The following is a 21,419-nucleotide window of genomic DNA, read 5'->3' as shown; positions in this document are numbered from 1 at the left end:
AAATCATGTAAAATTAAATTAATTAGTTTAGAATTAATACTCTTGACTCTCATGGGATAAAGCAACCCAATATTAAAAAATTTCTAATTAAATTAAAAATTCTTTAATTTAATTTTTAATTATTAATATTCATTAATTAAATATGCATATTCGAATTTTGGATAATGAATGGTTCTGAATCTCTTGAACAAAAAAAATAACCTCTGCTATTAATATTACATCATTTTAGTATTTTACTTTAAGCTAGGATTCAAAAGGCCATTAGATCTCGTCGATGTGAGTGGTACAGTGCAAGAGCTGGTTTGAAAGAGGATAGTAAATTAATCCCAGTCCAGCCCACGAACATAAACATAATAATAGAAACTATTGTGGGCTTGGCTGGGCCATTTGATAAAGGTAATGGCCAGCAATTGTATCCTATGGTAATTGAAAACAATGAAGCAGAGAGCTCTGTGTCATCATTTTCAGTTGTTATCTTTTAGTTGAGGGCTGATGGCTTAGCCATCAATCTGAGTGATTTGGGCTAAGTTGAGACCCTACCCTCTGTGAATATGATCCCCTTGAGTCCTCACCTAAAAGAGAACATCTTATGATGCAATATTTGTTACATGCAAAAGAGAGAGTAGTCATCTGCTCTTCAATTAGCAAAGCAAATGTATCCAGTTGCCACTTGGTGCTATATTTTACTAACTATTATCAGCATTATCCTTTGCATTGAACAACAATGTTTTAAAGAACTTTGAAGAGATTTGACATAAGGATAAACTTAACTTCATGTAAAAAGAAAGAAAATATTCATTAATCTCTAAATTTGAGAACAAGTGTTAAATAATTAGATACTAGGGATAGGTTTTGCTCAAATAAACTGTTTCATAGTGGCTTTCCCTTCATCAATGCGCTTCTTTTCTTCAGGATCTTTTGGTTTGATCTTCCTTTTCTCTTCCAATATCCACATGAAAAGTTTGCGCTGCTGATCCTCTAGAATTGATTCCTGCAACTTTACATCAAGTAGTTTACACCAAGTAGTAGAGCTTTAACCTACCAGTTAAAAATTATGCAAGAATTGCATTCTGTCTCTTTCTCCCACCTTTTGTAATGATTATACTTATGTATTTTCTCACATAACAATAATCCGTACCGATTATGCTAGAGTAAAAAGGATCATGATTCGCGACTATTGTTTGTCACTTAGAATGATATACAAACAAGGATTTTACTTGATCGTTGGCTGTATTCCATATGATAAATAGCCAAAAACATCACTCCGACCATAAGGCTGTACTAATACAGTGAAGAATGCCTTGAGCTATTGCAGTTCCTACCATTTTAACAAAACAGGAAGAAATTTCATCAACAACAAATTCCTGGATTTCCAAAATGAAAGAATATGCATCCTTTTATAAACATTTCATGGATCAAAACCTGTACCGAATTAAAAGTTTAAGTAACCACATGGTATTCAAGAATAGTGATCTGCCTCTACTTCAACTAACTAGGAGGGAACCAAGGGTTTTGGGGACCAGAAATAAGCTTTTTATAAACCCCCTTTGTGCTTGGGTAGAAGAAAAGGAGAATCATAAATCCCACACAAGACAAAATGTTTATTTCTGAACAGTATATATAAATATATAATTTACTTATCAAAAAAATAGAAAAGTGTATTAACCCTATATTGCGGTTCTAGATTCTTTAGTGCATAGGAGGAGAAAAGAGCAAGAACTTTAGTAATTAGATGTCACATAACCAATTAAGATCTAAATCCATAGAGGCCACAGTCAACATATTCTCACACAATTTCTTTGCTAAGGAGAATCATAAATCCACACAAGCTCAACCTTGAAACACCAAATTCCATTTATCGCATTCACTTCTCTCCAAAACCATTAATCAGAAACCACCCCCTTATGATTGTATCACGGAATCCTCAGAAAATGATGCTAAAATCATAACCCCTATCCTAACAACAGAATACCCATCAACAGAAAATGTCAAGAAAAGCAATCAATAATCTTAAAAACCGTACTTTTAAGCTGAAATCTCTCAAAACCTATTGCATCATTTTATAAATTTAATCACATTGTATACTAATAAACACCCACATACATAAACATATAGGAAATTAAGATAAATACTGAATTAAAAAGCTGAGGAATAAGAAAAAGAATGCGACCTCCAAGGCTCCAACAGCAAAGTTGACAGCCAAAAACATAGGCCAGAGAAACTTGTAACGCCGAGCAAATGACTCTTTTGGTGGTGGCTGAGCTTAAGACTGAGTCTCCATTGCTGATGGTGAAGAAAACTCGTTGGGTTTCTGTGGGTGCTACTGCTCTTGAAATTGTTTCAACTGTGCTGTTTACGAAAGACCACTATGCCGAACTATAACTTAATAATATTAATTGAAATTTTTCAAAAAAAAAAAAAAATTCGAGCGAAATTTCTCCTCTTTTTACATTAAGAAAATAGAAGTAACAAAACATAATTAGTTAATTTATAATTACAAAATAATAAATTTTTGAATCCATAACTCTAATTACCCCAGCTCACCACTATGCTGAACACAACCATTACGATGGCGAATTCAAAACAGCATTTCAATGACTGAGTCAAAGTATAGAATTTTTAGTTGAAAAGATTGACAGTCGTTGAAAATTCTACTAATATATTTTACATAAAATTAAGATTGAAAATGAAGAGATGAGAAGCTAAATCTAATCCTCTCTTGGAAGATGGTACAGAATTAATTCCACTCAAATTAATTTACAAAATCAAAACCCATCTTGCATAATTAACCACAATTAAAGCAAATAACAAAAAGATTAGAATGACCAACAGCTCCCAACACAATGACTGTAAGCATCAATTGGATGTAAGAAATCTAAAACAGTCGAAGAAAAATAAAATACCTCTAGTCATGTTGTTCAAATGATTTGTACAGAAAATCACATTGCAAAAGAATGATTTGTGAATGAATTTTTCTAGTCTATGGCCAATGCCTTAAAAACTCTTTGATAGAAAACACAGACTTCTGAAGGCTATACTAGGGACTCTTCCAATTTAATGTTTGTTCTCTTTAATATATATTCCTTCCATCAAAAAGTTTAATTCAAAGTTACTTTAAAGTGTTTATTTACTAAATAACATCTATTCACTAAGTGACATTTTAAGTGATGTTAACAAATACACTCCAAAAAGATGGGTCTTTATCCATCACTCTAAAATAAATCTATATATATTGTAATTAATCAATTGGAGTAAATTTTACATGGACCATAAGCCTCCTAATAGAGATAATCTTACATTCTCCCATTTGGCCCACATGACATTTAAATAACTTGATGAGTGATAGTCATGGTAAGATAAAGATATTACCTATGCCATCTTGTTGTGAAATGCTCTCACTCAAATAAACAATCCAATACATGAATCATGGCAGTAATACTCTTAACAAGTACTTCCATGTATTACAATGTATGGTACTCCCTTTGTGAGTACTTTATGAGCCATTAATTCTTTATGAATAGACTAATTATTAGCCATTTGAGTACCCCTTCATATCTCACCCACGGATAAAACTATCTTTATATTTATACTTTGAGTCCGTTTGGGAACAGTTTATTTAGTTGAAATTGAAAAGTTTTTGCTGAAAGTACTGTAAATAAAGCTATAAGTTAGCTAAAATAGTACAATGAGACCCATGATTAGTACCAGAAAGTGCAATAGGACTCATGAATAGTAGCCTTTCAATGTAGGCCTTTTGAGACAATCCTAACTTTCTTTGTGATCTATCTCTGAAATGGCAATGCTAATGACACAAAAAGGTTGTCCAAAATCCTTCATCTCAAAATATTGAGAGGGACTATTTTCTCTCATTTAGCAAAATCAACACTAATTGCAAGTAAAATGTCATCTACATATAAAACTAGAAAAATGTATTTATCACCACTAAATAAGGACAAAAGCAGCCACAACAATTTCTATTTTGGCCAAGTTAATTAAGGACAAGAACATTTTGCACATACTTTCACTACTTTAGGGCAAAGCAAAATGAAAATACAATTGTTTATCATCTTCCTCAAAACTTTTATGATATAAACAGATGTTTTATCTTACATAGTCCACCACTAACTATAGTTAGTCCTCTACGTAATTGAACAAAAAATCAACAGAAATTAAAGTTGAAAGGAGAAAAGACATTTTAACTCCTATTTTCTAATCACACATGCTAATGTTTCCCACAAAATACAGCGTGCGACCACCACCATAACCAATCCCACAATCTCGAAAACCCCCATGACCTTATTGATTGATATTCACTGAAACAATTGATTTTAGTAACCAAGTACACACACTCATGCATATAAACACCACCTAAGAGTATTCAAACTAGTCAAAACTAATCTAAGGGGGAGGAGGTGCACCATGCCCCACTGCAGCCAATTCAGGACTGACCTTCTATCCAGCTTCTTCAAGTATGCAGTTGAGTTCCTTAGCAAATATGGTGTTTCCAACTGTGAAGAAAGTTAATGCAGTTCCTTTTGCCCCAGCCCTTCCAGTTCGACCAATGCGGTGAAAATACCCCTGGAAGTCATAATTGATCACATAATTCATGTCCTTCACATCAGCCCCAAAACCAAAGCACATCACAAGTCATAAGAAATGCAGTAGGATAACAACCTCTCACATCAGAATCTTATTTAGATCAGAGAACCTGTGACCTTAAGTCCTTAATATATTGCTGCATGCATGAGTGTTGCTGTAGCTGAAAATAAGTGTTCAAGGGCAACATCCATAGACATGAAAACAAGTGGCTCAACAGACATACAAGCAGAATCCACGTGACAAATAACACCAACTTAGATAAAAAAAAGATGTTCAAGAGACAATTAGAGACCACTAAATATAGCAAAGCAATAACTAAAGAACATGAATCTTTCAAAATGACCAAGTAGCAGCATCAAAATAGAAAATATAACAAATGAGTGCAAACAAGAAATAAAGGTGGATCTCCAACATATGCAGCAAAGAGCTGAGTGAAATGGCTCGCATCTGTTTAATCAATGAAAAGCATGATCAATACTAAAAAATATTCTCTATAAACCTGATAAAATTAAAAGAAGACCTAAAATAGGGACAACAAGAATATCTAGATAATGATTTCTTTCCAAAATGAGTTGATAATGATGATGATGAATGCTATTAGTTATTGTTTACCAACACAATTTCCTGTACTAAAAATGAATTTCTATCAAGTCTTTCAACAAGCATTAAAGTTTTATCTCCATTCCCAAACCACAAGCTGCAACATCTGTTGCAGTCATAATAGGACTCCTGCCAGCTTTAAAATCTGAGAGGACTCAATCCCTTTCTGCTTGACTTTTATCTCCATTAATTGAAAGAGCTTGCTAACCATCCATGCAAAGCTGCAGGGTGACCTGATCACATCCTTCCTGGGTAGTCATGAAGATCAGTATTCGGCTGCCATCCATGATATCCTCCAGCAAATTAACCATTCTGGAAAATCAAACCTATCAGTAAAATGTCTGCATCAAATCCCATATGTTGAGATCTTAAAGAAATTAGATTATACAAGAACAAAATAGAAATCACGCCTACTTGTTATTAGTATTTTCAATTAAAGCCTAACAAAAAACACCATCAAATGCTTTGACTTGTTACAAACCTAATGTACAAGGTGTTGATTGTTGAAATCAAAAATTCAAAGACAAAACTATTACTCAGGTTAAACTCCAATAGTGATATTTGTAAAAGAAATCTATGTGTAAAAGTCTATATTTGTAGTTTCTATCAAAATAAATGAAACATAATATTATGTCAAAGAACTATAAAATATAATTCAAAAAGCTTAAACAATCCAATAGGTAAAAGGGCCCATGTATGAGCCTTAGCAACCTTTAGTTGAAGCTTTAAAGACGAGAACCATATTATTCCAAATGTTGGAAAATGTAGAAAATGTTTATCAAAATAAAAAACATACTTAATATAATGTCGGCTGTAAGATAAAATTCAGAAAAACTTATATGATCCAGTTGGTGGGAGTTCCCATGTAAAAGACCTAGCCTTTTCCACCATACCAAACATCAAAAATTAAATAAAAATTTTCCGCCAAGATAGAAGAAACATAATATTGTGTTAACAAGATGTAAGATAGAATTAAAAAGGCTTAAATGATCCAATAGGCAAAAGGTTTCAAGTGAGAGTCCTAGCATCTTGCTGAAGCTTGAATGATAAGAGCTCCACATTATAGAACGCCTGCTATATCCTCAAACGAAGACCACTACTGCCTCCATCAACAAATGCAGTAACAACAATTTCTTTTTGGACTAAGCCAAATAAGAACAAGAACATTGTGTGCATTCTTTCGCTACTTTAGGGCAAAGGAAAATGAAAATACAATTGTCTATCTTATATATATATATATATATATATATTAAAAACTATCAACTTATATAGAAAAGCTACACAGAAACAGAGAGTGGATGAAAGAGAAAGTTTGACCACAAAGCTAGTAATGAATACCTCTCAAACTATATAAGACCATAACATGCAAATAATATATTTCCTTTACCAGACCACTCAGTCAATTTCCATGTAAATTTAACGAAACCAGATTTACTACCCCTGAAGTCTTCTTGTATACTCCAGCTTTTCTTTCTCAAACCTGACTAAGACACAAACAAGATATTAAAAATGATCACCAGATGTAGGTCCTATAGATTAAAAAGATTGTACATAGTGCACAAAGATACCACTTTTGCAGGGTATGAGAGAGATGAGTGGTGGGCCTCCTTACGCCTAATTATAAAGCCATCAATATTTGTTCAGGGATTAGTTAAGTAGGTGAGTGAGTTTGAGCAAATAGAATATGTTGCCACTCACCCATATTATTATAAGCTTCTAATGAGCCATTTGAATGACTCCAGCATACTTATTGTTACAGTATGCAAGATACCATGTACACCTAAAGAATATGCAAAATGAAGGAATATGCATCCTTTTATAAATATGCATGGATCGAAACCTGTTGCAAACTAAAAGTTTAAGTAACCACATGGTATTCAAGTAGTGATCTTGCCTCTACTTCAACTAACTGGGAGGGGAGGGTTTTGGGGACCAGAAATAAGCTTTTTATAAACCCCCTTTGTGCTTGGGTAGAAGACAAGGAGAATCATAAATCCCACACAACACATAAAATGTTTATTTCTGAACAGTATATATAAATATATAATTTACTTGTCAGAAAAATAGAACAGTGTATTAGCCCTATATTGCGTTTCTAGATTCTTTAATGCACAGGAGGAGCAAAGAACAAGAACTTTAGTAATTAGATGTCACATAACCAATTAAGATCTAAATCCATAGAGGCTAGAGTCAACATATTCTCACACAATTTCTCAACTAGAAAGAATCATAAATCCCACACAAGCTCAACCTTGGAACACCAAATTCCATTGATCACATTCACTTCTCTCCAAAACCATTAATCAGAAACCACCCCCTATGATTGATTGTAGCAAGGAATCCTCATAAAATGATGCTAAAACCATAATCCCTATCCTAACAACAGAGTACCCATCAACAAACAATATCAAGAAAAGCAATCAATAATCTTAAAAAACCATTCTTTTAAGCTGAAATCTCTCAAAACCTATTCCATCATTTTATAAATTTAATTACTTTGTATACTAATAAACACCCACATACATAAATGTATAGGAAATTAAGATAAATAGTGAATTACAAAGCCGATGAATAAGAAAAAGAATGGGACCTCCAACAGCAAGGTTGACAGCCAAAAGCATAGGCCAGAGAAACTTGTAACGCCGAGCAAATGACTCTTTTGGTGGAGGCTGAGGTGGCAGAGCTGAAGACTGAGTCTTCAGTCCAATAATTTTTAGTTTTTTCATTTCACTACTCTAAGTTTCAATTTATAATTAAAAAAAAGCAAAACTGTCATTAAAAAAAAAAAAAAAGCAGCAGCTAAGGGGGAACGACACCTGCCCCTGAAAACAAAATATAATCACCAGCAGCTTCGATCAGAAAACCTTGGTGGCTTTGCAAAGAGAATAAAAAAACCATACACATAATCTACATATTTGAACACCCATATCCGGATTCTAACATATCTTCAACACCCAAAAGAACCCATTTGAAATAACCAAATCCCAAACGAATAGAACCCCTTAAAACCCATTTGGACAGTGAACAAAACCCACAATATTCATTAGCCAATTTCATATCCTTAAAATAAATTTTATTAAAAAAAAATAAACAACAAACGACAACATCGAAAGAGAAGATGTACAAACCATTTTTGTTTGGGTGTGGTGTACAAGTAGAGCAAGTTTGTTGTCTCTCTAAGCTCTCTGCAAAGCCAGCAAGGTTTTGAGAACGAAGCCGCTTGTGGATATTTTTGTTTTCAGAGGCAGCAGGGGAACGACGTCGTTCCCCCTTAGCGGCCGTATTCGTTTCTTTTCTTTTTTTAATAACAGTTTCAATTTTTTTTAATTACGGGATATAGAATATAAAAAATAAAAGCTCAAAACTGCATTGTTTTGGTTAGCAAGCAGAAAAAGCTAACAAAAGTTTAACAGAATACTTAATTGATAAAAATTGAAATTTAAAAAATTGAAATGACAAAATTAAAATTTAGAGAATTGAAATAATAAAAATTGAAACTTAAAAAATCAGTTATTGATTTTTAACTAATATATATATATATATATATATTAAAATAATCCAACTTTTATTTATTTACGTTGAACTAAAATTATTAAAAATTATAATTTTTTTGATAAAATTTATATAAATAAATTATCCAAAATAACATTCTAAAAAAAAGAAAAGGCGAAAAACACATTTTGGTCCCTACATTTTCACACGATTTCCATTTTGGTCCTTAAATGTTTTTTTTTTACTGCTTTTAGTCCCTATCCTGGAAAACGCGTCTCGTTTTTGTCCCTGTCGTTACATCAGAGACGGAAATTGCACAGATGGCAAACGGAAGATGACGTGGCCATTAAAATAATAGTAAAAAATATTATTTGGCATTAAAAAATGCCACGTCAGCACCTAAATTTAAAAAAAAAATTAATTTATTAATTTTAACTAAATAACAAAATTAAAAACAGAATTAAAAACTAAAAATCACATGAATTGAGATCTAAGTATGTCTTGAACAAGAACACAAACTCAAATTTAAGAACAGAAACCCAGAAATTAAAAAAAAAAAAAAAAATGAAGTTCAAAAACACAAATGCCCTAACCCTCTCTAACTCCCTCTCTAACCCTCTCACTCTCATACTCAAATTTAAGAACAGAAACCCAGAAATTAAAAAAAAAAAAAAAAATGAAGTTCAAAAACACAAATGCCCTAACCCTCTCTAACTCCCTCTCTAACCCTCTCACTCTCATCTCTTTCACTCCATGCCAATCCCGCCGTCGCTCAGCCCACCACGTTGCTGGTTTAACCCCAACATAGACCCAACACACCACCGACCCACGCCTCCCTGCCCTGGTCACCGCCGACCTAGCCTTCCCTGCCCACGCCACCGCCGATTCGGTGAGACCCTTCCCCTTCCCCTCCTCTTATCTCTCTCTCCCCAACCAATTGAGTGCTCTGGTATGGGGCTTGGTCTAGATCGGGTCTCAAGCTCAAGTCTGCTTCAAAATTGGAGCTTTGCGGATTAGTGAAGCGGCGAGATCGGCAACTAGATTCACAGGTTGTAGATTGGTTTGGGTAGTGTGTTGATTTGGATTCGCGAGTTATGGATAGGTTGCTGTGGGTGTTGTGAAACATAGATCATTGGTGGTGAATGTGGTGGTCGTAAATTAAAGGTTGTTAGTAGTGGTGGTGGTTAGCGGTTGCGAAAGGAAGATATTATGGGTGTTGGTGGTTGTGAATCGGTTTGGGTTTATTTTTGGTGTGGATAGTTGTGGTCGACTGATTTCTTTGAAATTTCTGGGTTTGGTGTTGGTGTTGGTGTTGGTGTGGATGGTTGTGATCAGCTGGTTTCTTTAAAGTTTCTGGGTTTGTTGTTGGTCTGGAATGTGGATAGCTGTTTGTGGGTTATTTCTGCATTTTTTGAGTGTTTGATTTGCTGGGTTTCGATGTTTTGATGATCGATGAATTTTGTGTTTCCAAGTTGGAGCTGATTTTGTGTTTCTAATTTGGATTAGTGGGTTTCCAACTTGGAGATTGGTGTTGATTTTGTGAACAAAGAGGATGAAAATCTATTGATTTTGATTGGTGTGCGTTGGGTTCAAGTTTCTGGGTTCAAAATTATGGGTTCGATTTCTGGGTTAGGTTTTTAGTTTCAATTTCAGATTATCGATTTGTTGATGTTGATTATTGTTTGATCTAAGTTTTGAATTATAGTGTGTTTGGTTGTAAAGAAAATACAAGAAAGACAAAGAAAAGAAAATAAAACAAGGATTAAATTGCGAAGAACATGTAAAATCATGTTCTGGGAAAGATCACAAAGAACATGAACATGTTCTTCCAAAAAATTAACGAAAAGAAAAGAATGTGAATTTGGTTTGTTGTTTTCTCATTTTCTGTTTTTAATTTTGTTATTTAGTTAAAATTAATAAATTAAATTTTTTTTTTTAATGTAGGTGCTGACGTGGCATTTTTTAATGCCAAATAATATTTTTTTATTATTATTTTAATGGTCACGTCATCTTCCGTTTGCCACCTGTGCAATTTCCGTCTCTGATGTAACGGCAAGGACAAAAACGAGACGCGTTTTCCAGGATATGGACTAAAAGCGGTAAAAAAAAAAATTTAGGAATCAAAATGAGAATCGCATAAAAATGTAGGGACGAAAATGTACTTTTTGGCCAAAAAAAAATTATCCAAAATAAGCTGTTGAGAGAGAGATTTGCCCCATGCAATACCGTCTGACACAGTAGCTGTCTGCCCCTTTCTATTTCCCATTGCCTTAGTCCCTGCCCCGATTTCAATTGAATAGTCAACATCAGAATATTGGCTATAAACAAGTGCTTTCAATTTTAGATTGATGGGTTTTAAAAGACTGGATCAAATATCGTAATACAAAATCACCTCAAAAAAATGTAATACTTGTCATTAATCACCTGAAAATCCTGAACCCTCTTGCCCAATCAAAGTACCAATTAAGGCGGAATAGAATCTTTTCCAGATGCCAATACCCCCTCCCCCCACCCCAATGAAGAAAATAAAACGAGGTGTTCTAATGTAAAAAGGCTATTCTAGCAAGCATTCTATGTTTACCGTTAATAATTAATTACATTTATTTTGGGACCACAATTTTTCTCACTATTATTCTATGTGATAGATTATGATTAACTATTTGTCATTTTCATATATATTTACAATTTTTTCTCCACGGCTCACAGTCAATCATATAAAATAGTTGCAAGTAAATGTGTAGTAAAAATTGTGATCCTAGAATTATTGATTTACTACACCAAAGAACTGTGAAAAAATTTTCCATATTAGTAGTTCTTAGAGCATTCATACCAGCGTATACTTGCCTTTTATTTTAAAATAAAAACCTACTTTTTTATTTAGCCAACCATTTTCTAAAACACTCACATTTGACTTTTTTTTTTTTTTTTTGCTGAAACATTTGACTATTTATTATATACTTTATTTCATTAAAATATCAAATTTTCTTAATTTTTTTTAATTCATTTCTCTTCTTCCACACATAACAACAACGACAATCCACTCTTTGTATTCACCCTCAACATATGCAAAGAATTAATAAAATTAAAATAGATTTCATATGTTACAATGCCTCCTAAATTTGGACAAGCACAGTAGGAAAATCCTATTTTGCATAACTAGTTCATGATCTGAAGCAAGTGAATTTGGGCTTTAATAGTTATATTTTCAGTTTTATGCTATTTTAACATATCTTATGCAAATGCTTTTATAAGTTGGAATTGAGTATGCTTGTTTTCGGTTATCACACAAGGGAGTTAATACCGTACTGGAGGCTGTATCGGTTTGACCAGTGGTACGATATATTTCGGATACCGGCCAATACCGGTGTACCGTTTCGGGTTTACCGCTATTTTTTATATTTATAAATATATATATATATATATATATGTGTGTGTGTGTGTGTGTGTATGTTATGTATGTCTGTGGGTGTGTGTGTGTGTGTGTATTATAATAAATAAAATTTTATCATAAACATTTCCTCAATTCAAAAACTAATTATTTATGGTTTTAGACTTTAGTATCAATTAAAAGAAAAAAAACACAATATAAAAAATAGAAAGATTAAAAGTTACCATTGCATACTAAAAAAACAAATAATACTAATAAGTTAATGCAAATAAGTTACCCTTTTGTCCTAACAAAAATTCAAAAATTACAAAACTTTAAAAAAAAAAAAAAAAAAACTTTTTTTGTATCGGCTGGTATGCCCGGTACCGGCCGGTATTGCCCGAAATTGGCCGGTACAACCGGTATTTTTTCCGGTACGAAATAGAGGGGTATTCTGTACCGGATTACTGGCCGGTACGGTACGGAATTCACTTCCTTGGTATCACATCTTTGCTCTTGGAAAACAAAGAATTTTATGTTCTCTCCTTAAAACAGAGATTTTGAAGGACTAGAATTAATTTGAGGCAAAATCCAAATAGGAATGGGTTGCCCTCCTAGATTCGGTCTAAGTGAAATGTTTTGGTTAAAAAATGTGTCATATCATTTAAAAAGAGTTTTGTTATTATTTGTTAAAGTACTTGTAGGCAAAAAATAAACAAAAGTTAATAGTGCCGATTTATGAAAACTTCAGGAAATGAATAATACTCATTTGAAACTTTAGGAGCTAAAAGTGTTTAGTAGATAAACTTTAGGATCAAAATGTATTTTATTCATTTTTTAGCGCCCACACACACACACACACACACACACACAACATGACGTGGCGTAGGGCTATAAACGAGCCAAACTTTGTAGAGTAGTGGTGGTTGAGCTTGGCTCGTCAATAAAAATCAAATGCTTAAGCTTGGCTTGAGCTTGGACAAGCCTAAAAAACAAGGTTTGAACTCGAGCTCGTGAGAATGCCAAAAAGCTTGAGCTCGGCTTGGCTTGGCTTAATTAATTAGTCAAACCAAGCTTGAGCTTAATATCAAGCTCAAACTCGAGCTCAAGTCAAGCTTTTTAGCTTGAAATCCAAAAAAATGCATCACCAAATGCTTATATCACCAAAAAATCAAGTAAACAAAAAAAAAAAAAATATATTATATATATATATATACTCATTTTATCATGCTTCTAGCACTCATGAATAGAAATTGTTTAAATTACAATTTTACATAATTAAATCCATCCATCATCATTCATTGTCTATAGCTTGAGTAATTGTTCAAAATACAATTTTTACATCCATATATTTTCATTCGTGTAACTATAATCTTCTCAAATCTAAATAAACTAACATTCCAAAACATATATGAATAAACAAGCTACAAGGTAATATTCCAAAGCATATGTGTAATATCATAATAATGAGTTTATTTAGTAAACATATATCAAGCTATAAATGAGACTAAGCTCGGCATGTTTTGTATTGAGCCCTATTGTTCATGAGCTTGATCATGAACAATTTTTTTTGCTTGAGCTCGGCTTGTTTATCAAACAAGCCTAAAACTAAGGCTTAAGCTTGGTTTATTTGTATACAAACGAAAATAAACAAGCTTTTTATCGAGCCAAGCTTGAGTTGTTCATGAACGATTTGTTTCGTTTACAGCCTAGATATGGGGAGGGGAGAATTTGAACCATAGATGTCTTTATTAGAAACACCAAGAAGTGGTAATCAGTTGAGTTACAAGACTCTTGGCTCTCTTTTTAGTGTTTAGTTTCTAAAAATGTTGGTTAAACACTCCATGAAAAAATTGTATAATCTTTTTCAATGAACCATGCCTCAACCATTAGGCCATAGGGCTAGTACTTAAATAATTGTTAATTCATTGAAGTGATATGTCGTATCTTAATATATCAACAAAATAATCATATAATAATTCTTCCATTTTATATTGTAAGCTCTTTTTTTTTTCTTTCCTCATGAAATATAATATAATTGTAACTATCTCTCAAAATGTAAATGATATTGTATACAACAAAATAAATACATGTAAAAAACATTCCACAAGTTATTTTAAAATGAAATTATAACATTGGCTAGTGACAAAAATTTCAATACAAATGAAAAAGTGCAAGTAAACTCCTCCATAATAGAGCATGATAACCATTATTCATAACCAAACATACACATATACATAGGTATTTATCAATACTATCACCAACGATTTCTATGTAAATAGAGTACATCTAATACACGTACGGTTTAGCAGCTTTTGAGAATTTAGAGCAAAATGGTAACACCAGTACATTCGATCCTCAACCAAGTTAAAGCATCGTTGCCGCCAATGAGGATTAATATAAAGAATACTGATCACACCGAAAAAGAAAATAATGTATGATACCCCAAAACTTGCATAGAAGAATAGAGGATCAGCTTCATAACGTTTTCCCCCACTTGCCTTTGAAGATTTTTGCGGTGATTGAGGTGACTTATCCTTCTCAGTGCAACTTTTCTCTAGTGGTGGACCACAAAGAAATGGATTTCCTTCATAACTACTCTTTTCAAATGTTCCAAATTGTGCTTTAAAGTCTGGAAGTTTACCTGATAAGTTGTTGTGAGACACATTGAAAACGGCGAGAGAGTTCATATCAACCAATGTCGAAGGAATTTCCCCACTCAAATTGTTGTGAGAAAGGTCTAAACTCTCTAATTGAGTCAAATTTGAGAATGATTTTGGAATAGAACCTGTCAACTGATTGTGAGACAAGTTTAGTCCATGAAGTGAAGATAATTGTCCTAGCTTTGGTGGGATTTCTCCTATTAGCTTGTTTAATGACAAATCCAATGCAGACATCAAATCAAGGTTGAGACCCTTGTACAAGTCAGGCCTATATTTCGTCACAATCTCAATCTCAACTTGGTCATAGAAGTACAAAGATGACCCTTCAATTGGAAAATCCCTATTTAGAAGAGATTTATATGGGATGGAAAAACCTCCTATCCCAAAAGCTAAGCCATGTATATAGACAAAATCACTAGCAGCTAGCTTCCCAAAGGATATGTTGTTAAAGCAGTACGGTATTGTCCCAGAAAAAGAGTTATTGGAAAGATCCATTATGCCTATCCTCTTTAGCCGACACAACTGCTTTGAAATCAAACCACTAAAATGATTGCCACTTAACGAAAGCACTTTTAAGTTGGAAAGTCCATCAATTTCATCAGGGATGTTGCCGATAAAGCAATTATCTCTAATGTCCAATGTCACAAGAGATGATGAATTGAGAATAGCTTTTGGTAATGACCCTGTGAGTTTGTTCCCTTCCAAAAGTAAGTGCCTAACATCTTGTAGATTCAAGCAAGAAGGTAACAATCCTGAAAGCAAGTTATGAGAAAGGTTTATTATATTAGATGAAGGTAGTCCACATGGAATCTGTCCTTTGAAAGAGTTGCTACTGAAGTCAACATCCATTGGTGACGTACTCTGATTTACTATCCATAGAGGAATTGTACCTGTCATGTGGTTGTTGCTAATATTTAGGACCAACGAGATCTTTAGGGGTACAACTGGAAGACGGCCTGTGAAATTATTATTTTGCAATTCTAAAGATGCCAAGGATAGGTTGAAGTGCTTCGAGAAAATTTCACCATGAAAGTTATTATTAGATAACCTCAAAATTTCCCAGGAGGTGCAATTAGCAACCAATTCCATTGGTACCTCTCCATAAAAATTATTAAAGGACAAGTCCAAAGCCCACAAATTACTCATGTCACCTATTGAGGATGGAAGATTACCTTCAAATTGATTATGGGATAAATTTAGATATTCTAATTTTGGAATCCACTTTCCGATATTTTCTTGAAGTTTCCCATCAAAGTGATTTTCTGAGAGATCCAACCAACGAAGATTCATGTAGTGATCTGATGGCAAATGAAACTCGCCAGTGAAAGAGTTTCTTCGAAGATTTAACAGTTGTAGTCCAGCATTGTTTTCAAGCAACCATATGGGGAAGCTTCCATTCAATTTACTGTAAGAGATATCAACGACTTGCAATTCGTGTTGGTTCAAGAGAAACTTAGGAAAGTTGCCAGTGAGCTTGTTGAGATTACAATTAGACAGTACTATGACCTTTAATTGAAACAAAGGGTCCCAACTGTGATTCTCAGTTTCTATATCTAGTTTGTTGTTATCACTCAAAAATTGAATCACCTTAAGCTTGGAGTGATTAGCAAATAAACTGAATGAGAATAAACCTTCAAAAAGATTATAACTCAAATCAATGTACTCAAGGGATGTTAGGTTGGCTATTGGAGATGAAGACAAGTTTCCATTGAACCGGTTGCCAGATATATCTAAGAACGAAAGAGATGTCAAATTGTTTAGACATGGAGGAAGCATCCCTTCAAAGCCATTCTCAGAAAGATCTATCTCTTCAAGTCTCTTCAGCGCACAAAACTCTGTCAAAAGCAACAAAAGATTAGTGGTGTCTATCCTAAACCTGTGCCACTGAAAGAATCGACAACACAACCTAATTAATATATGAAATAACGCTCAATAAGATTTGACCCTTTTTTTTTTGGGGGGGCGAAAAAGATTTGAGGCTTAAGAAGACAATTTTAAGTCAAATATTCTCTTATATTTCGATATCAATTTAATATTATTTACATAAATTTCTATATTATAAGTTTTTGCTGCATATTCGTTACTATTGTTTTTTAGTTGTAAAATTACTAATTAAATTTTTGTATTCAATTTTTTTCTTTTGAGAAGAATTGTATTCAAGTTTTGTTAAAAACTTATTTATTATTGATATTATGTCTAATGCTCCTAATTTTTTTTTTTTTTGTTATAATTGATTTTAGGTAGGAGCTAAGTTTGGATGTGAAATAGAAAAAGAGTAGCTAAGCTTTGTCACTTTTCAAAAAAAAAAAAAAAATTATGTGACATGATTTATTTAAAATTGTAACAAAATATAAATATTGTACTACTATAGGGCCAAAATTATGGGACCTTATTCTATACGGCTGCCTTAGGCAAATTGGCTCAATTATGAATTAACAAATGGTGGAGTAGGTCCAATGGATTAAAATTACTAACCATTCTCTTTCAATTGTTCTCACACTCCTAATCAAAATTGTAAATGATTGATTTCATTGTACATTCTCACCTGGAGTGTTTAAAGTCCCATTGAGTCCACTATAAGATAATGAGATAGCCTTGAGAGAAGATAACGCTCCGATATATGGAGTAATGCTTCCAGTGAAATCATTTTCAGTCAAATCTAAAATTTCCAAACTGCTGAAATTTGCCATATCTACCAGGAAAATTGATGATAGTATGTTAGGAGAAAGTATTTAAAATGGCTTCCATTAAGGAGATTAATTGAGGGAAAATCAATAAAAATAGATGTTGGAATGTTTACCCTTGAATGGTAGGCTTCCATTAAGGCCACAAGAATTCAAGATAAGGACCTCCAAGTTGCTTAGATAAACCAGTTCTACATCACCGGTGAAGAGATATTCAAAATTTCATATATAAGCTTGAAACCAATAGTACAGAAGAAAGATCTAGTAGAACTAAACACTATTATATTGGAATGGACACAAATTTCGGTTAAAATGCTCATTGAATATTGAAGGCAAACTACTACTATCATTTGTATATATCAAAAGGATTAGTTATTGCACTGAAGCATTTTGTGCCTTTTAACACAAAGAGAGTAAATTTTGATAAAGGTAAATATTGGTTATAAGATTTCAGTTTTGTGTAAACTTTTTCATGGTATTCTTGCGAAGAAATTCAGATATACACGTACCTTTGCTAGAAAGAGGCCACATATTATTCAAACTTAGATCCAGAGATTTAAGAACTGGGATGGCACCTAAGGATCTTAAAATTTCCTTGTCAAAGTTGTTTCCTCTTAAATTTAATTGTGTTAGCTTGCTCATATTTGATAAACAATTGATTCTGAAAAAAAAAAAAAAAAAAAAAAAAAAAAAAGACCATTGTTAAATTTATCAACAAAATGCGGAAAGTCATTCTAAAAATATATATATATATATATATATATATCAAGAATCAAATATGTTTCTAAAATAGATATATATGTTTTTGGATAGGTGTGAAGTTTTATGATTGTAAGCCATAGGTTTGCACTTTTATCATATAGATATGAATTGTTGGCAGTTGTATTTGCCTTTCTTATTTATGAAGCCAAGAGCAAGACCAAGTCTACGTCAAAGTCCACCATTATTATAGGTGTTCGGTAGTAGATGTTAAAGAAAAGATAAAGTATTGGTAAAAATATTTACATAAAATTTTTTTTGTCTATTTTAGTATAAGAATCTAATTTTTTTTTATTTTACATACTCATTTTTTTTAAAAAAATTTCACATTACATTATCTATTTTACACTTCATTACATTAAAATATCAATTTTTTTTTCACATACTATAACTACCACCTATTATCTTCTTTTAGTCTCGAGATACAAATAAATAAATATATGTAAAGTGAATAGTATTTGTGTAAATTTACACTATTACTATAATAATTTTGTAAATTTACAAATTTTTAACATGACTGATAAGGATGATTTTGAGAGTTGAATGTCTAAAATTGATGCATTTTTCTATTTTGCATTGATTGATGCAAATACCGTAATGGTAGCAATTAGTGAGAAAGCATAAGTAAAGGACAGTATTAAAATAAGTAGCAATTTACAATCTAATTTTACGCACATTTATTTGTAAGAAAAAACAAGTAATGAACCATACAAAATACAATTTATTAATGATTGGCATTTATTGTCGTCATTTCGTGTTCTTGAATTGATTTGTTGATCATAACACACAAGTAAAAGCAATAAAATACTAAAGCAATTATTCAATAACGAAAGACAAACTAAAATATTTACGCATATGCTTTGACTCCAAAAAAAAGGAAAAAAAAAAAAAAGTTAGGCATTTTTGAATAAAAAAGAATTAAGAAAAAAAGAGTTAGGCCCTTTTGACTTTTTAAAAAATCTGCTTCCCTGATCCCTCTACCCTCTGTGCATGTGTTTATCGAGCATTTTGAGTTTAGGCTTAATCGTATTGTCGAACAAATGAAGATTTAGCATTAACACCAGATACATTACTTGGCTTTGATTGTCTCAAACATGGTGAGACTTCCTAGAGGACCAATTTATCAATTAAGAATAATCTGTCAAAACCTTAAAAAATTTATAACTTTATCTCCTAGCTAACGAATATAACAATAGGCATTCCCATGCTCTAACAAAATTAGCCAAAATAATTTTTTGACAGGAAAAATGATTTCCTTAGTTTAAAATTCTGGTTCATAATCATTGTATCTATGAATGAGGAGAACTGATATCAAGTTTAGTACAAATTTCATCCAACGTATGGCATCATTGGAATGCAATACCAAAAGAACATAAATAATACACAGTTTTTAAATTGACCAAACATCTCCAAGTTAAGTTATACACATGGAATTCTGTAATCTATTACGATAGCGGGTATATGTGAGTCATGTATTTCGCAGCCGCTGGTCCTGGATACTTGAAATTAGAGCTCATCTAAACAGAGCACTCCCACATTTTTGGCTCTACAACACTGTTTATTTAAGATGCTTCATTTCTAAACAATGTTTCGCGCAAACTGGGTTTGATGGAGATAGAAAGGGTCGAGAGGGAAGGGATGAAATCAAATATAAAATAATAAGAGAATTTGCGAGGACTGTTGCACCTTTTTATTTGGTTTTAACAAACGTTGAGAGAGGGTAATTAAGAAGCCAGACGGAACCATTTTATGTGTCCCTTAGTCGATGCATATGGCAATAACTTGCGTTATCTTTTAGAGTGATATAAACCTATGTTTTCATATGGAAAACAACAATTTGTATACGTCATAAAAATTTGACGCATCATAATGAGGCTCCTTAAATACTTCTAAATAAATTACCGTTATACATATTTGACATATGTAAAGTTTATAGTCTAAATATTTGTATTTAAAGTTTAGAGTAAATGAGACTCCAAAAAAAAAAGTTTAAAATAGAGAACTTATATCTAATCTAATGATTAAAATGACCATTCCTCAAAAAAAAAAAAAATTAATTAATCAAATTGAGAGCAGATGACAAACTATTATATTTTTAATTTGATTAGGGATATTTAGTATATGTTTGGATTTAGCATCTGCATTTGCGCTTTTCACGTCTGCACAGTTCTTTTTTTTTTTTATGCACATGTTTCATTGTTTTAGGAGACATAGAGCGCTGTTTATACACTATTCATGCACTGTTCACAGGACCCACAACCAATTTATTAAGAAAAAAATATTAAAAATGGGTCTCACGAACCTATTCACACATTTAAAAATTATTTTGTTACAGTGTTTTCATTTTTCAGTTTTTAGCAAAATAAATTATATCTAAACGGACCCTTAATCGAATCTTACCATGTTCCCAAGCCTTTCCTATTAAGCATAAAGTTCTTTTGTGGTGTGTGTTTTAGGATTCCTATTAAGCATAAAGTTCTTTTGTGGTGTGTGTGTGTTTTAGGAGTGGGGTGTATGATAGTAGGTGCAAGAGCTCACGTACCTTCATTTCCTAACCAACCAGCAATTCCGTTGTCAGATAAATCAAGAATTCTTAGCTCTTTGAAAGGCTGCAACAAGGACACGTTTAGGAACCAAGTCCCCTTCGGATCATTGTTTATATTGGAGAGCGTGAGATTGATCACATGACCAGTGGTGGTGCTACAGTTGACCCGCTCCCATCTACAACACCCACCCTTTGTCTCGTAAACCCATGTCGGAAGAAAGGGCTTGGTATAATTAGTGTGGGATTTTAGAAAGGATTTAAATTCTAGGAGACCCATCCTCTCTTCCTCAATACAAGCTCTGTGCTCATGAATTTGAACAAAGAGTAGTAAAGACCACAGCAAAGATTTAACTAAAGGCCACCCCATTGAGAAATTTTGTGAAACTCCTACTTAAATTTTCTAGGTAAACCAACTTCTGTGTTAGTACCCAAGACATGAAAGTTAGAAGTCTACGAGCCTTTATATAGAGAAAGTTAGAAGGCTTGCTTATTTAAATCCATATAATATGGTAAACTTCTGGTTAAAGTCTTTGGGCAAAAGAATCTCATGGGCTACGTGGTGTAATTGGTTTCTACCGAATCTTATTGGTATCAACTTGACATGTGGGCTTACTTTTTGTTTAGTCAGAAAGCACTAATTGCACGTTCTATTTTATTATTTTCTGTTTTGAATGGGCTCGCACTCAGAAAAATTTATGTTATACTTTTTG

At 32.8% G+C, this 21,419-nt stretch overlaps 1 protein-coding gene and 1 long non-coding RNA gene across 9 annotated transcripts; both read right to left on the bottom strand.

Annotated features, from left to right (window-relative positions):
* Window positions 1–777: 777 nt before the first annotated feature.
* On the bottom strand, window positions 778–8,516 carry LOC112034776 (uncharacterized). Of its 7 annotated transcripts, none has more exons than XR_010624810.1 (3): window positions 8,328–8,516; window positions 6,538–6,679; window positions 778–5,511 (listed from the first exon to the last, which is right to left on the bottom strand). It is a non-coding gene; the product is annotated as an uncharacterized LOC112034776 (long non-coding RNA). The 7 variants fall into 7 exon arrangements; XR_002885411.2 differs by having other exon boundaries at window positions 6,587–6,679; XR_010624809.1 differs by lacking the exon at window positions 8,328–8,516 and having other exon boundaries at window positions 778–1,318; window positions 2,171–5,511; window positions 6,587–7,783.
* Window positions 8,517–14,228: 5,712 nt separating this feature from the next.
* On the bottom strand, window positions 14,229–21,165 carry LOC112034983 (cuscuta receptor 1-like). Of its 2 annotated transcripts, none has more exons than XM_065763019.1 (4): window positions 20,707–21,165; window positions 17,522–17,596; window positions 17,267–17,413; window positions 14,229–16,556 (listed from the first exon to the last, which is right to left on the bottom strand). In XM_065763019.1, exons 1-4 carry the CDS (start codon window positions 21,074–21,076, stop codon window positions 14,329–14,331), a joined length of 2,820 nt encoding a protein of 939 aa, XP_065619091.1. In that variant the 5' UTR covers window positions 21,077–21,165; the 3' UTR covers window positions 14,229–14,328. The 2 variants fall into 2 exon arrangements, with proteins under 2 accessions (XP_065619091.1, XP_065619092.1); XM_065763020.1 differs by lacking the exon at window positions 20,707–21,165 and adding an exon at window positions 17,915–18,072.
* Between the last annotated feature and the right edge of the window lie 254 nt (window positions 21,166–21,419).

Source organism: Quercus suber, unplaced genomic scaffold (genome assembly GCF_002906115.3).
Source record: "Quercus suber isolate HL8 unplaced genomic scaffold, Cork oak 2.0 scaffold_486, whole genome shotgun sequence".
Taxonomy (NCBI): Eukaryota; Viridiplantae; Streptophyta; class Magnoliopsida; order Fagales; family Fagaceae; genus Quercus; species Quercus suber.
The sequence above is the reverse complement of the archived record's forward strand: the minus strand, read 5'-3'. Positions and strand labels throughout refer to the sequence as shown.

What these genes read in the sequence shown, in the direction of transcription:
- LOC112034983 (XM_065763019.1), bottom strand. Translation starts at nt 21,076, where the DNA reads ATGGGGTGGCCTTTAGTTAAATCTTTGCTGTGGTCTTTACTACTCTTT. An exon ending in TGGTTGGTTAGGAAATGAAG is followed by an intron (nt 17,597 to 20,706) that starts GTACGTGAGCTC and finishes CCGGTGATGTAG; the next exon opens with AACTGGTTTATCTAAGCAAC. An exon ending in TGGGACTTTAAACACTCCAG is followed by an intron (nt 16,557 to 17,266) that starts GTGAGAATGTAC and finishes TGCTTTTGACAG; the next exon opens with AGTTTTGTGCGCTGAAGAGA.